The 13,465-nt window shown below is 54.2% G+C and overlaps 2 protein-coding genes across 2 annotated transcripts in view; one reads left to right on the forward strand and one right to left on the reverse strand.

The window, feature by feature from the left end:
* The first annotated feature begins 315 nt into the window (after positions 1-315).
* On the forward strand, positions 316-3,533 carry FAM213B (family with sequence similarity 213, member B). The gene is made up of 7 exons (XM_006871733.1): positions 316-381; positions 573-777; positions 1,571-1,622; positions 2,275-2,338; positions 2,436-2,511; positions 2,907-3,025; positions 3,507-3,533. The coding sequence occupies exons 1-7, from the start codon at positions 319-321 to the stop codon at positions 3,531-3,533; spliced, it is 606 nt and encodes a 201-aa protein (XP_006871795.1). The 5' UTR covers positions 316-318.
* A 1,576-nt stretch (positions 3,534-5,109) lies between these two features.
* Positions 5,110-13,465, reverse strand: part of MMEL1 (membrane metallo-endopeptidase-like 1) — a 34,408-nt gene continuing 26,052 nt past the window's right edge. Inside the window, exons 12-24 of the mRNA XM_006871734.1 lie at positions 11,182-11,318; positions 10,769-10,862; positions 9,699-9,827; positions 9,071-9,169; positions 8,459-8,542; positions 8,113-8,216; positions 7,777-7,835; positions 7,260-7,379; positions 6,865-6,998; positions 6,660-6,725; positions 5,782-5,877; positions 5,297-5,373; positions 5,110-5,209 (exon numbers count right to left, since the gene is read on the reverse strand). Coding sequence (XP_006871796.1) covers positions 5,110-5,209; positions 5,297-5,373; positions 5,782-5,877; positions 6,660-6,725; positions 6,865-6,998; positions 7,260-7,379; positions 7,777-7,835; positions 8,113-8,216; positions 8,459-8,542; positions 9,071-9,169; positions 9,699-9,827; positions 10,769-10,862; positions 11,182-11,318 — 1,299 coding nt within the window. The remainder of the gene's footprint in view (positions 5,210-5,296; positions 5,374-5,781; positions 5,878-6,659; positions 6,726-6,864; positions 6,999-7,259; positions 7,380-7,776; positions 7,836-8,112; positions 8,217-8,458; positions 8,543-9,070; positions 9,170-9,698; positions 9,828-10,768; positions 10,863-11,181; positions 11,319-13,465) is intronic.

The following is a 13,465-nucleotide window of genomic DNA, read 5'->3' on the forward strand; positions in this document are numbered from 1 at the left end:
GTCGGAGAACAGAACCAGGGAGGAGCCGAGGGCAAGATTGCTTCTCTCAAGGTGGCGAATCCTGGGACGGGGACTGGGGCGTGGAGTCAGAGGCCGTGGGCGGAGTCGTGGTGGGGAGGCAGGTCCTGGAAAAGAGACCGAGCAGTGGCGGGGCCATGGAGGGGAACCCGAGCTGGAGGCGGAGCTGGGAGACAAATGGGACCTCCCATGGGGGAACGCGCGGGATCAGGGGCGGTTCCCGAGCGGGACGTGGAGCACTGAGACGCGAGCCTGCTGAAGCAGTTAGGCAGCTGGTCGCAGGGACAGGAGGCGGCAGCCATGAGCGCGCTGGACCTGGCCCGGGTGGGCGCGTGCGTGCTGAAGAACGCGGTGACCGGAGAGGTGAGGAGGACTAGGAGGCTGGCTCGGACTGTGGGCCGATAGGGTTGGGCGTCGGAAGGGGCATTGGTGGTGCCGGAGGCCGTGGGGGGCGATGCTCGCTGCCGAGGGCCCAGGCGCGCGGAGCACGGACTGTGCAGACCTGGAGGGCGGTGGTCGTTTTGGAGTCCCGGTCTCACTGACCGCCGCTGCAGGCCGTGGAGCTACGGAGCCTGTGGCAGGAGCAGACGTGCGTGGTGTCCGGACTGCGGCGTTTTGGCTGCATGGTGTGCCGCTGGATCTCCCGGGACCTCAGCAGCCTCAAGGGGCTCCTGGACCAGCACAACGTGCGCCTGGTGGGCGTGGGGCCCGAGACCGTGGGTCTGCAGGAATTCTTGGATGGCGGCTACTTCGCGGGAGGTGGGCACCCCTTCCCCATTCTACATCAGCAGCTGGTTCTCAGCTGCCCAGAGATCCTCTAGGGAGAGAGAGGGTCCTGGACACGGGAGGCAGCGCCTGGGCCCTGATCTCTCCGTCTGTAACAGCCCCCAGGGCTCTGCAGCACTGTCCCTGGTGGGGTAGGGGTGGATGGAATGTGGTTCTGAGAGCTATCTCAAATTCAGGGCGTTCCCTATCCCTCTGCTCAGTTCTGCCCCTTCTCATTCTCAGCACCTTGTCTGCTCATACTGGAGTTGCCCCCATCTCTGCCCCCCCACCAAACCCCACTTCTCCCAAACCTCATTGTGGAAGTCTTTGCCACTGAAGTGTTGGGTCCATAGTGACGTGACTTTGGCTCAGGACCCTAATCGTTATAACTGGATCATTTGAAAGACGGTTAGAGAACACTTGATCCCTTCTCCCAGAACAGATTTGAAGCCAGAACCATCTTCCAAATGAGGTCCCAGGTCCTGAACACTCTCAGATGCCCCCTATCCTGACTAGGAATAGCAGACCTGTGTGGTCAGCATGGCTGTCCTTGTCTACCCCAGTCCTGTCCTCCTTAAAGATCCATCTGTCCATGGCAGAAACGGGTTGAGTTCTTCCTTTCCACCTGTCACCTCTGAACAACGGAACTCTTATCCCTGTTCTGCCCTCCTGGCCCTGAATGGTGGGCTAGGTAGGCACCAAGGGTGGACAGAGGGCAGTGGAGAAAGGAGTGCTGGGTGGTGGGATGTGGCAGGGCAGGGCCCACACCTGTGCCTTTACTTTGCAGAGCTCTATCTGGATGAGACCAAGCAGTTCTACAAGGAGCTGGGCTTCAAGCGGTGTGTGTGTGCCCTTGGGGTGGCATGTGGCTGGGCGACAGAGTACTCCCTGGGCTGGTGGAGGAGCTTCATTTCTCATCATCCTGTCCCCCTGCTGCTTGGCTGTCCACTCAGGCCTTCCTGGACAAGCCGAGACCGATGGCACTGTCTGTTTTGGCTAGCCCTTCTAGAAGCCAGGTTGGGGATGAGGTGTCAGTTTTTGTAATGACTGTGCTGTGACCATCCCACAATCAACAACTTACAGTCTCCAGACTGTGGTATTTAGGGGTTATGGAATCTGTGTGCCTAGGCTTGGGCCATGATACCTTTTTGCCTGTGGGAATGGTGACCGTCCCTGATCCAGGCTGCCTCCCATGATTGGGAATAGCAGCCGAGCCAGAGCCCAGTTTACCGGGCCTGGGACCCAAGCCCCACTCCTTCACCTGCTGCAGGCTGGCCCAGGGCTTGGGCAGCTACTCTGAGCCAGGCACCAGGACCTTCTGAGGGCTGGTTTGGTTGCCGCCCTGGGGCCCGAGTGCCTCTGAGGCCCTGGGCAAGATGATGGGAGGACTGGATCTGATGGTGGGACCTATGTTGAGTCTGTGTGGTGACATCAGCTTTGGGGCTTAATCTTCACGGAAGAGTTAGGATGAGCAAGCTGTTGTCTTTACAGGTACAACAGCCTGAGTATCCTGTCCGCTGCCCTAGGGAAGCCAGTGAGGGATGTGGCCGCCAAGGTTGGTGACAGGCAAGGTTGTGAGGAACTTGGAGTGGTGGAACATGGATGCCCCTGTTCTTCAAAGGCTGACATGAGCCTGGCTTCCTTCCCCTCAGGCCAAGGCTGCCAACATCCAGGGAAACCTGTCTGGGGACCTATTGCAGAGTGGAGGGCTGCTGGTGGTCAGCAGAGGTAAGGAGGAGAAGGGGAGGGGACAGGGCCCTGGACCCTGGATGTGCAGAGCTGCCTGCTCAGCTGGGACACTCTTGCTGAACTTGGAGACTGGACCCTGACCCTCCCTCCACTGGTTTCTTGGTCTCGTCCTTACGTCTGTTCTTGGTGTGGCCCTTGCTCCTTGGTGTGGTAGGCTTAGATTGGTGAGGGCTGTGGCTAGAATAATTCAGGGATCACAGTCATTGGTGGAGGTGCTGTGGGGCTGCAAGCTGGGGCAGGAAGTTGTACCCACAGCTGAGATTGGTGCCCCAGGACCCATCCCCATGCAGGCTGGCCTACCATCCTTCATTTCCCTCCTGGTACATCTGGCTAGTTGAGGCCCTGCAGACATCCTGCCTTCCTGCTGCCCCCAGGTGGTGAGAAGGTACTACTGCACTTTGTCCAGAAGTCCCCAGGGGACTATGTTACCAATGAGAGACTCCTTCAGATCCTGGGCATCTCTGCAGAGGGCCATGCCAGCGAGCCGCCCCAGGTGAGCTGGGTCTTGGAAGTGGTACTGGTTGGTAACCATCTCCTAGCCCTGTCCTCATGGGGTGGAACCAGGGGACCCGGCACTGGACAGGGACCTCCAGGTGCTTTCTCTCATCCTGGGACTCCCAGCAGCGCTGGTATCTCTGTTACCCTACTCCCTGTCTGCCCCCCACAGAAGGGGAGCAGGTGAGAGGTGTAAGGGGATGAGGAGTGGGGTGGGGTTGGATAGGGAGGGAAGGCCCCTCCCCAGATGGCAGTGGGTCACAGAAATAGGCCTGTTCTCTTCAAATGGGAGTGCTGAGGTGTGTCTGAGGTGGCCCCAGTGAGCATTTGTGTGTTCTAGTAGCTTGTGTTGGGGACAGTGACCCCTGCCTCCAGCAGGCTCTCTCCTTCATATGGCCCCAGATCACCTAGGAGGTGGGGGGCAGCTGCTCTTGGCCCCTGGAATGTGGTTTGTTTGACGGTCCATGCTGTTCCCACAGTGTGACGAGGAGGTATGTGGAAGGTGAAGTCCCGGGAGTTGAATGTGAAGGATCATTCTGGAATCACTGAGCTGTAATGCTGGATGTGGCTACATGGGTAACAAGGGTGATTAAAGCTACAGTCACTGGGCACAGTGCTGCTTTACTGGTTCCAAGCCTCGTGTCCCCGTGTCCCTCCGTTCTTGCACCTCCCACTGTTCTGTTGGGTGGTTTGCATCATGGGTCCTGAGGTGGGTCCCCCTCCTGCCATGGACAGTTCTGTTCCTTGGAGGGATGTGCCCCTGCACTCTTTCAGGGGATCTAGATCACTGGGCACATGGGACCCATGGGACCCATGGGGTCCGTGACCTCACTGCCCTACCATTTCCTCCCCAGCTGCATGCCCCAGATTCAATTTCTAACTTCAGAATGCTGGGATAGGTCTGGGGCTTAGATTGGGGAGAGGAGGGTGGGGTCCATCTGCTGGAGTCAGGAGTTAGCTGAAGCGTTAGGGGTCAGAGGATCAGCGTTCCTCCTGTCCGCTGGGAGCCCAGTGGGGACCAAGGCTCCTGGTTTTCAGTGAGGAAATGTTTTGACTCTACCTCTTGGACTCTGTGGACAGAGACTTTGGGGAAAGGGCTGGTCAGCTGGAAGGCTCTTTGCTGAATCATGGAAGCACTTTCAGGGGGGTGCGAGGCTGGGGGCAAGCTGGGAAGAGGGCCTGGTCCCACTGGGTGTGCGCAGCCTTCCCGAGACCTACCAGTCCCCAGCAGAAAGTCTCCCCTCCAGCCTGGCCCCTCATCAGCTTTCTGTGGAGGAATTCTGCTGCCGCCAGCCTGCCCTCACACTTGTCCCAGTGGGATGACTGCAGCTGCCTACATCCACCCCCACTGACTCTGGCCCTAACCTCCTCTGTGGTTATTTGCAAACCATCAGGGGACCCTGTCCTACAGTTCAAGCCTCCATTGACGCCCAATTACACAAAACAGAAACCTGGACTCTTGACTGTGGCCCAGGAACCTGAGAACCCCCTGCCCCCTCGCAGTCTGAGCTCCTTCCTGGGTCAGCCCCTCTTGCCCTAATCTTCTGGGGGGACCCTGCTCATTGAACTGTCCTTAGGATAGCTGCACTTGGGATACTTTTTCAGCCCTGGCTAGCAGTGGACTTCCTGTTGCTTTGCTTAATTTCCCTCCACATCAGAAGTGGTCAGTGGCAGACCAGGAGAATTGACCCCAGTGGGCACTACCACCTTGAGCGTCTGTCCAGCTTCCCTGTGTGAGCAGTGCTATCCCAGCACCTCCTAGAACAAATGGCCCGGCCAGCTTCTTTGAAACATTTACTCAGCTCACGTCTGAAGCTCTGGAAACCGCAAGCTGTGGCCAGTAGGCAAGGAGAGTCACAATCTGCGCTGAGCGGCGTGACCCGTGGTGGGCGCGGTGCAGAAGCGCCAGCTGGACCCGTGTTGAGGCGGCGCTGCACTAGGGCCTTGGGCAGGTCATGCACAGAGGGCCGGGCTGACTGATGCGGCGCTCAGGGCCCCACAGGGTCCTTGCCGATTCCCGGCTCCTCCGCGGACCTCTCGGGGGCAGGTGGGCGTGGGTCGCGCACGGCGGCTCGGCCTTGGCTACCAGATGCGGCATCGCTCCTTCGGGTGCATCGGGGTGCCCCGTGCGCAGTGGAACGCGTCCGCAAAGGCAGCCAGGTTCTGCAGTGAGCCCAACACTCTGCAGGCAGAGGCATGACCTGAGAGGACCACCGGGCTTGGGGGCCGGGGGTGCAGGGCGGGTGTGGGCCGGGGCGGGGATACTTGCCTGTACTTTAGGGGACTGTGGACATCCGTCTTAATGGACTGGATGGCGAACTCGGGCCGGTAAGAGCCGCACCACACCTGTGGGTACACGAGGGGCATGGATGTGCAGAGGCATGGATGGGGTGAGGTGGGGCAAAAGGCGTGGCCCAGAGAAGTGGGGGTGAGCCTTGGAAGGTACAGGGAGATGGGCAGGTCAGTCCCTGATTTTGTTCTCTAGGTCCCTGCAGGGGACAGCGAATCAGCATGTTCCTTCTAACCCCTAACATCTGATTCCACCCCAGCTCCAGACCTTCCTGCCCCCACCCTGCCCCATCCCTAGGAGACATTCCAAGTTGGTCCACTGGTCTGCCTGCCAGTCTGCAGTATCCAGTGGCATCTCCTAAGGGGTGTCCTGAAAGCGGTGGGAGTGGGAACAGTTGCGAGGCAGTGTGGGGCTGCTGTTGGAATCGAGCACCTCCAGGATAGGAGGACAGGTGGGGTGTCTACCTGGGCGTAGTTGATGAAGAAAAGCTGGTTATGGGTCATTTCCAGGCCTGGCAGCTGGAAGTCCTGACCGCCTTCCATCAGCCACTTCAGGTAAGCCTACAGGCATCAGGTGAGAACCGGGCATGGCTCTCAGAGGGCAGGGCCTACCCTGCTTCCCAGACAGAACCAGTGTTCCCTACACTGCCCTCCCAGGTGGGTCCCGTCTCTGCCGCTTAATGCCTGTCTGGGATCCTGGGGACAGGTGTTCATCACCTTAAAGTACTTGGCTGAGCTTCTGGGCTCCAGGGGCTGGACTGTCACTGAGGTGTGGGTCAAGGGTGTTGCCAAGAGGACTGCCATAGAGTATCTTATTGAGGCCTCACTGAGGGGTGGTAAGCTTCAGGCAGAGATGTCCTTATCCTGCCTGTCCACTAGCATGTTGTACTTCTCCAGGGCTTAAATAGAGGAAGCTCCCAGAATAGTGGGCTATTGTTGTTGTTGTCAGGTGCCATCGAGTCGGAACTGACTCATAGCGACCCCATGCACAGCGGAACGAAACAATGTCCGATCCTGGGCCAACCTCACTACCGCTGCCACACTTGAGTCCATCAATGATGCCACCTGGCTGATCCATCTCGTTGGGGGTCTTTCCTCTTTTTCTCTGACCTTCCACCCTACCTAGCATGACATCCTTCTCCAATGATTGTTTCCTCCGGACAATATGTCCAAAGTAGGAGAGACGAAGCTTAGCCATCCTGGCCTCCAAGGAGCACTCTGGCTGCACTTCTTCCAAAACAAGAATAGTGGGCAGTTCCTATCAAACTAAGAGCCTCCTGCCCTGGCTGAACCTGACTGCTCCCCTCTCCCCTCCCCGCAAGGGAACATCCACTTCAACCCACCTTATATGCCTGCCGCACCCCTCCGTTGTCTGCAATGTTCTCCCCAAGTGTGCTGAACCCATTCACCTATGCACAGGAGGGAGGTGAAGGGGCATCGGGGGTCCTGTGCCCCTTCTCTCATGCAGCCAGGCCCCCACAGAGACACCAAGGCAGGGGTGCAATCCCTGGGGTGGACCCCAGCAGGTGCCGGTGGCAGGGCACTCACGTTGAGCTCGTCGGCCAGGTCCCAGCTGTAGTTTCCATACTGGTAGACCATGCACTCGGACTGGTCTCGGAAGTGCTGAGCAGAAAAGTTGCTCCACCAATCCAGCATGTTGCCGTCTTTGTCAAAATTCCGGCCTGTGGTGGGGAGGGGAGAAGGCAGCTGCCACACACTCTCTGCCTATTTGGGGTGGCCAGCCCTTATGTCTGCGTCTCTTTCCCACTGCTGGGGCAATGCTGGACCTGGAATCTGAGCTGCAGTACTTGGCAATTCCCTTTCATGCCCCTGGCCTCAGTGCCTCTATCTAGGCCACCAAGGGTTGAACAGACAGTTCTCAAGGTCCTTCCTGGTGGTATGTGTGAGACCCGGGAGTATGGTCCCCCTGCAGCTCCTCTTACCATTGTCGTCAAAGCCGTGGGTGATTTCATGCCCGATCACCATGCCGATACCCCCAAAGTTCAAGGCTTGCGGCTGCTCCTTGCTAAAGAATGGGGGCTGGAGAATCCCAGCGGGGAATACTGCCCCCGGGGCAGGGGATGGGGGGGAGGCAAAGAATCAGCTTTGAGCAGGTACCTCATGTGCCAGGCTTGGGGGTGGGCACTTCTGGGAGTCCTTTTAATTTGGCAATGCTGATAAATAAAGACAATGACCTCCTCCCCCTTTTACAATTGGGACAACTGAGGCTCAGAGACCATGGTGGTGGGTCCAGGCCTCAGGTTCATTCTTCTCACCACTTTGTGCTGTCCTCAGGGAAAGGGGCTCTGCTGGTCCCCCCTCTGCTCCCTGAGGATGAGGGAGCCAGCCTGTGGCAGGGTGGAAGTGACAGGTAGCCACTTTCCATCATAGGCTGAGAAGAGCCCAGGAGGAAGGAGGCAGGGCTGCAGCGGCATGGGAGGTGTAGGTATGGGGACATACCAATCTGGTTTCGGTTTGGGGAGTAGAATGCGTTGACCACCGCTGCTCCTATGATCCAGCTGCGATGAATAAGTCAGTCTATCAAATCAGACCTCCTGAGACCCTCCTTCAGGTCTCTACTTTCTCTGCCTGATCAGAGCCCACCTGTGAGGCCCATGTCCCAGCTGCTGTGCCATGGGACAGCTACAACAGGGCTGACCAGCTGAGAGCTCAGCTGCCACCAAACGGACTCAGCTCTCGTCTGATGTGACCTTGGTGCTGCCCCTCCATCTTCCACCCCCATCCCCAGCTTGTGCAAGCTTCTGCCCATCATGGTCCCAGCACACCCCTGCTCACAGGTTCGGGTCCACCTTCTCCCGCAACTTTTTAAGGCTCCTCTGGGCGCCAGCCTTGAGGTTCTGCAGGCTGTTCTCAAAGTATAGGTCCTCGGAGAAGTTCAGCTGTGAGAAAGGAGCTGTCAGTCCTGGACCGGAGCACAGAGTGGTGTGCGTATATTTGTGGGGTCTGAGGGAGGGGCTCCAGGATCTCTGGGCAGCAGGCAGAGTGGCCTGTGGGCTCTGGGACCACCAGCTCTCAGCTCTGTGTGACTTTAGGTGACTGTACGAGCTCCCTAGCTCTGGTGGGAGGCATGGTAGGTTCCTGGTACTCCCTCCCCGCCACATGGAGATGGCCTGGGGCGCACGTTGGAATACTCCTCGTCTAGTTGCTGGTTCCTTTCGTCCAGGATGTACTCAGGATAACCAATCTGCTCCCGGATATTCATGGCCTGGGGAAGAGAGGGGCTGTCCATGCCCACTCGGCACAGAAGCATGGGGTCCTCCGAATCATGTATCCCAGCTCAGCCCCCTTATCATGCTGCTTTGGGGAAGGCACCCCTCAGAGCCTGGGCCCTCCTAGAAGGGCATAGAGAAGTTGAGCTAGATGAAGTGTAGACAGGCCTGGCCCAGGTGTGACCCTTAGGATTCGTCCACCAGCCTAGGGACTAGGGAGGTGGTGAGGGGCTGGAAGGATGTTACGCTGTCAATTGTCCTGGCCCTCTTAACTGACGTTAAGACCCACGTCCACCCCTCACCTGAGGCCATGGTGACACCATCCATTTCTTACCAAGGCTTGACTAATGTCCTGCCTCTGCTCATGGCCAGCCCCTCCCCCAAGCCTCAGTTTCCACATCTTGAAAGTGGGTGTGAGGATGTTTGCCCCATGCTCTCAACCTGGGGTTGTAGCACTGCTGGGAAAGACCTCAGGTGGAGGGATGCTGGGTCTCCAGTGGGCCCCCAGCTCTGTCTACTCTTACCTTCTCCTGGGCTTTGTGCTTGGACTCCTCGTCCATCCAGCCCAGCTCGTCCAGAGTCTCCACAAATACTGCCCGCACCTTGTCAATGAGCTTTCTCACCTGGGGTCACAAACAGCCTTCAGGCTGGAGACACATAGGGGAGCAGTGACTAGTGCTTGGGACTCTCTATAGGGGTCTGGTTCAGCCCCCACCTGACTGGACAGCCTGGTCTATCCTGCTGTGGGCCTCACCAGGTGGGGGAAGGGTATGGCCATGGTGGTGATGGAGCTTACTGGGATGGGTTCTCACTGTAAGTGGGCCCACCTGCATAGTGTCTCTGGACTCAAAACTGTAACCTTCCTCAGACTGGTTACTTGAGGCAGCAGGAGGTGTGTGGGTGGGTGGGTGGCGGGCGGGTGGAGGGCAACATATGGGATTTCGGGCCATAATGCCCAGGTACTCAGGTTTAGAACAGTCGTGCTAAGTCTGTAGTTTCCCTCCTGCAAGGCCAAGCAGGGGGTGACCCTCACTGGGAGCAGGGAGACATGCAATGCTGGGACAAGAGTCCCTGCGGGGAGCTGTACTGGCATGAGAGGTCTTGGTCCGGCTGTGGGCAGAGGGTCTAAGCACAGAAGGCAGGACCACCCACCATCTTCTTGCTGTTTCTGGGGAAGGCCTCCCTGACGTAGAGAGAACCCACGGCATTCTCCATGTTGCTGTTGACGTAACTGACGCACTCCCGCCAGCGCGCCTCCTCCACCGTCGTACCATACAGCGCCTGGGTGAACACCATCCCTGCCCTTGACCACCCATTCCCCCACATTTACCAATCTTCTAACATCTCCCCAGGTCTTGGATGGGACCTTGGAGTTATGAGGTGAGAAGACACACCTGGCCTGTGGTCGGGGGACACAGAGGAACTCAAAGGCCTACTTCTAATGATGGGTGTGCGGCAGTTCCGAGTGGGAGAGCCAGGCCAGGTGTTGACCTTTACCCTGAAGTTGTTGGAGTCCTAGCTCAGCCCCCGAACTCCTCCTCTTCTCCTGTCTGTACCAATGTGGGCTGGGGGACTGGTGTGGACTCATCCCCATCCCCCCAAAGCACAGAGGTAAGCGGGGCCACATCTAACTCAGCCCATTGGCTTCCCATATTCAACTCTTCTCCCAAATCCACCTGCTGAGAACACTCTGGGCCACGCCCTCATCACATTAGCCTTCCCTCTGACCCTCCTAGGCCATTGCCAATCACAGTGACCACACAAGCAGGAAATGAAACTGCTCTGCATCCTACAAGTGGCTCTAGCTGCCTGTGAACTACACTCCCTCTTGGCCTGGCCCCACATCACCATCCTTTGCCTCCTTCCCTAACCTCACCCTGACCTTCTTATGGGCTTTTAGGTCCAGCCTCCCTTCTCAGGACCCTGCACTAGCTGTTTTCAGTCCTTGGAAGTCTGCCCCATGCCTGAATCCCTTCTTTCAAGGTCTACAGGGTCCCTTTTGCAAAGAGACTCTCTCTGCCCACACGCCCCTCTCACACTATAGTTTTGGGCTTTGATAGAACTAATCTTTGGCTCTGTCTTGTTCATGGCTCTGACCCCTTTATCAGCCTCAATGCTTTCCTGTAGCAGATGCTCAGGATCACAAATTGAATGAATGGATGAAGGAATGATGGGCCAGACTCTGGGCAGGGATGCATGCCACCACTGTGAATCATGCTTACCTTTCGATAATTCATTCGCGTGTCCTTGAATCGCTGGCTCAGATTGCTGATGTGGTCAAGTACCAGGCGCCAAATCAGATAATTCTGCATGGTCCTGGGACAGAAAACAGAGGGCAGGGAACAGGACAGGCGTTTTGCCTAGGCAAAGGATATGCTCCTGAGCTTTGGGTTAACAAATTCACCCCAAGGAGGGATTTCAGGAAGCTGGAGATGCTGTCTAAAACAATCCCCTACAAACAGCCCTTGGGCCTCAAGGAATGGCCTTGCATCTCTCATGGGATGTGGCTCCTTTGGCTATTAAACTTTAACCCCTTTGTGAACCTCATGCCTCAGGGTAAATACCTGAGGGAACACTTTCCTGAGAGTAGGAAGTAAGGATTCTGAGGCCTTCCGGAGCCTTCCCGAGGTCTCACCTGGCTGAATAGGCATCTATGATGTCCTCAAGGCTCTTGAGGTAGGGGATGCCATAGACCACCACTTCCTCATTTGGCTGCAGCTTGATTCTGACAGAGGCTAGCACCGTTTGTATGAAGACAGTCCAGTTAAATCCCTGGGGAAGGAGGGTGTAGAAAGAAGGAGGGAGGCACAGTTCCTGGTCATTCAAGAAACCCAGACCCAACCCAAGCCTGTTCCAGAAATTAAGAGAGAAGGCACAGATAATGAGAATTAGGAAAAAGGTGGAGGACACTACTATAGAGACTATAGGCTGTAAAAAGGTAATAGATTACATTGGAAAACTTAAGTGTAATGGACACCTTTCTGTAAAAACACAATTTAGCAAAACTGACAAAAGAAGAATCAGAGCATATGACTAGTCTTATGTGTTAAGTAAAGAAAATCTTTAAAATATTCCCATAAAGAGATTTCCAGATTCATGTGATTTCACCAATGGATTCTATTTTGACACATTAAGGAAAAATCAACGTGATTCAGAGTTTTGAGAGAAGAGAAAAGGGAAAACTCTTTCAGCTTGTTTTATGAAACTAAAAATAATCTTACTGCAAAGATACGGTGATTTCAAGGAAATAAAGTAATAAGCTAGTCTCATTTATGATCAGAGACTGTCTAAATAAAATATCAGCAAGTAGAATTCAGCTATACATATATAAAAAGGATAATATATCACAGTCGAATTAGGTTTATTACAGGAATATGAGCTTGCTTTCACATTTGAAAAAATCAATATAATTCATTATTATAACTGAATAAAGAAGAAAATCACACAGTCATTTCCATAGATACATAAAGTTATTTAGTAAAATTTGATATCTACTGAGGATTAAAAACTCCCGGAAAACTCCAAATAGGAGAGAAATTTCCTAATTTGATGAAAAGAGTTTACAAACAACAACCATAAAACAAAACCTCTAGAGGGAAGATTAGATTTAATGGTGAAATGTTGAAAGCTTTTAAGCTTTTCCTATGAGACCAGGAACAAAACCCAAGATGTTTACCACCATGACGTCCCCATTATACTAAAATCCCAGTCATGTAATATGACAAAGATTGTGTGTGTGTAGCCAATTTGAAAGATGGATCTTGGCTGAAAGCACAGAATGCCAGAAAGATGTTTACCTGTGCTTTATTGACTATGCAAAGACTTTTGACTGTGTGGATCATGACGGGCTATGGACAACATTGCAGAGACTAAGTATTCCAGAACACTTAATTGTGCTTATGAGGAATTTGTACATAGACAAGACAGCTGAACAGAACAAGGGGTTACTGAATGGTTTAAAATCAGGAAAGGTGTGCCCCAGGTGTATTCATTCACTATACTTCAATCTGTACGCTGAGCAAATAATTCAAGAAGCTGGATTATGTGAAGAAGAACGTGGCATCAGGATTGGAGGAACATTCATTAACAACCTGCGATATGCAGATGAAGGAGCACCAACCTTGCTTGCTGAAAATGAAGAAGTCCTAAAATACTGATGAAGATCAAAGACCACAGCCTTTAGTATGGGTTGCACCTCAATGTAAAGAAAACAAAAATCCTCTTCACTGGACCATAAATAACATCATGATAAATGGAAAAAGACTAAAGTTGTCAAAGACTTCATTTTGCTTGGATCCACTATCAACACTCAAGAAACAGTTGAGAAATCAAATGATGTATTGCATGAGGCAAATCTGCTGCACAAGACATCTTTAAAATATTCAAGAGCAAAGATGTCAGTTTGAGGATTAAAGTGTGCCGGACCCAATCCGTGGTATTTTCCACAGCCTTATATGCATGTGAAAGTTGGACAGTGAGTAAAGAAGACTGTAGAAGACTTGATGAATTTGAGTTATGGCATTGACAAAGAATATTAAAAGTACCATGGACTGTTAGAAGAACAAAAAATCTGTGTTGGAAAAAGTACAGCCAGGATGCTCCTTAGAAGCCAGAATGGCCAGATTTTATCTCTTATACTTGGAAATGTTATCAGGAGGGACTGGTCCATAGAGTAGGACATCATGCTTGGTAAAGTGGAGGGTCTGTGAAAAAGAGATGGATTGGTACAGTGGCACCAGTGATGAGCTCAAGTATTAACAACAGTTGTGAAGATGGTGAAGGACCAGGCAGTGTTTCATTCATGTTGTTGTTGTTGTTGTCAGGTGCCATTGAGTCAGAACCAACTCATAGTGACCCCATGCACAGCAGAACGAAACAATGTCCGATCCTGGGCCAACCTCACTACCGCTGCCACACTT

The sequence above is a fragment of the Chrysochloris asiatica genome, unplaced genomic scaffold (genome assembly GCF_000296735.1).
Source record: "Chrysochloris asiatica unplaced genomic scaffold, ChrAsi1.0 scaffold00173, whole genome shotgun sequence".
NCBI lineage: Eukaryota > Metazoa > Chordata > Mammalia > Afrosoricida > Chrysochloridae > Chrysochloris > Chrysochloris asiatica.

Bases quoted from the DNA above. Each gene is read 5' to 3' on its own strand.
- FAM213B (XM_006871733.1), top strand. From the start codon at position 319: ATGAGCGCGCTGGACCTGGCCCGGGTGGGCGCGTGCGTGCTGAAGAAC. The intron at 2,339-2,435 runs GTTGGTGACAGG...CCTTCCCCTCAG, and splicing joins TGAGGGATGTGGCCGCCAAG to GCCAAGGCTGCCAACATCCA. The intron at 2,512-2,906 runs GTAAGGAGGAGA...TGCTGCCCCCAG, and splicing joins GCTGCTGGTGGTCAGCAGAG to GTGGTGAGAAGGTACTACTG.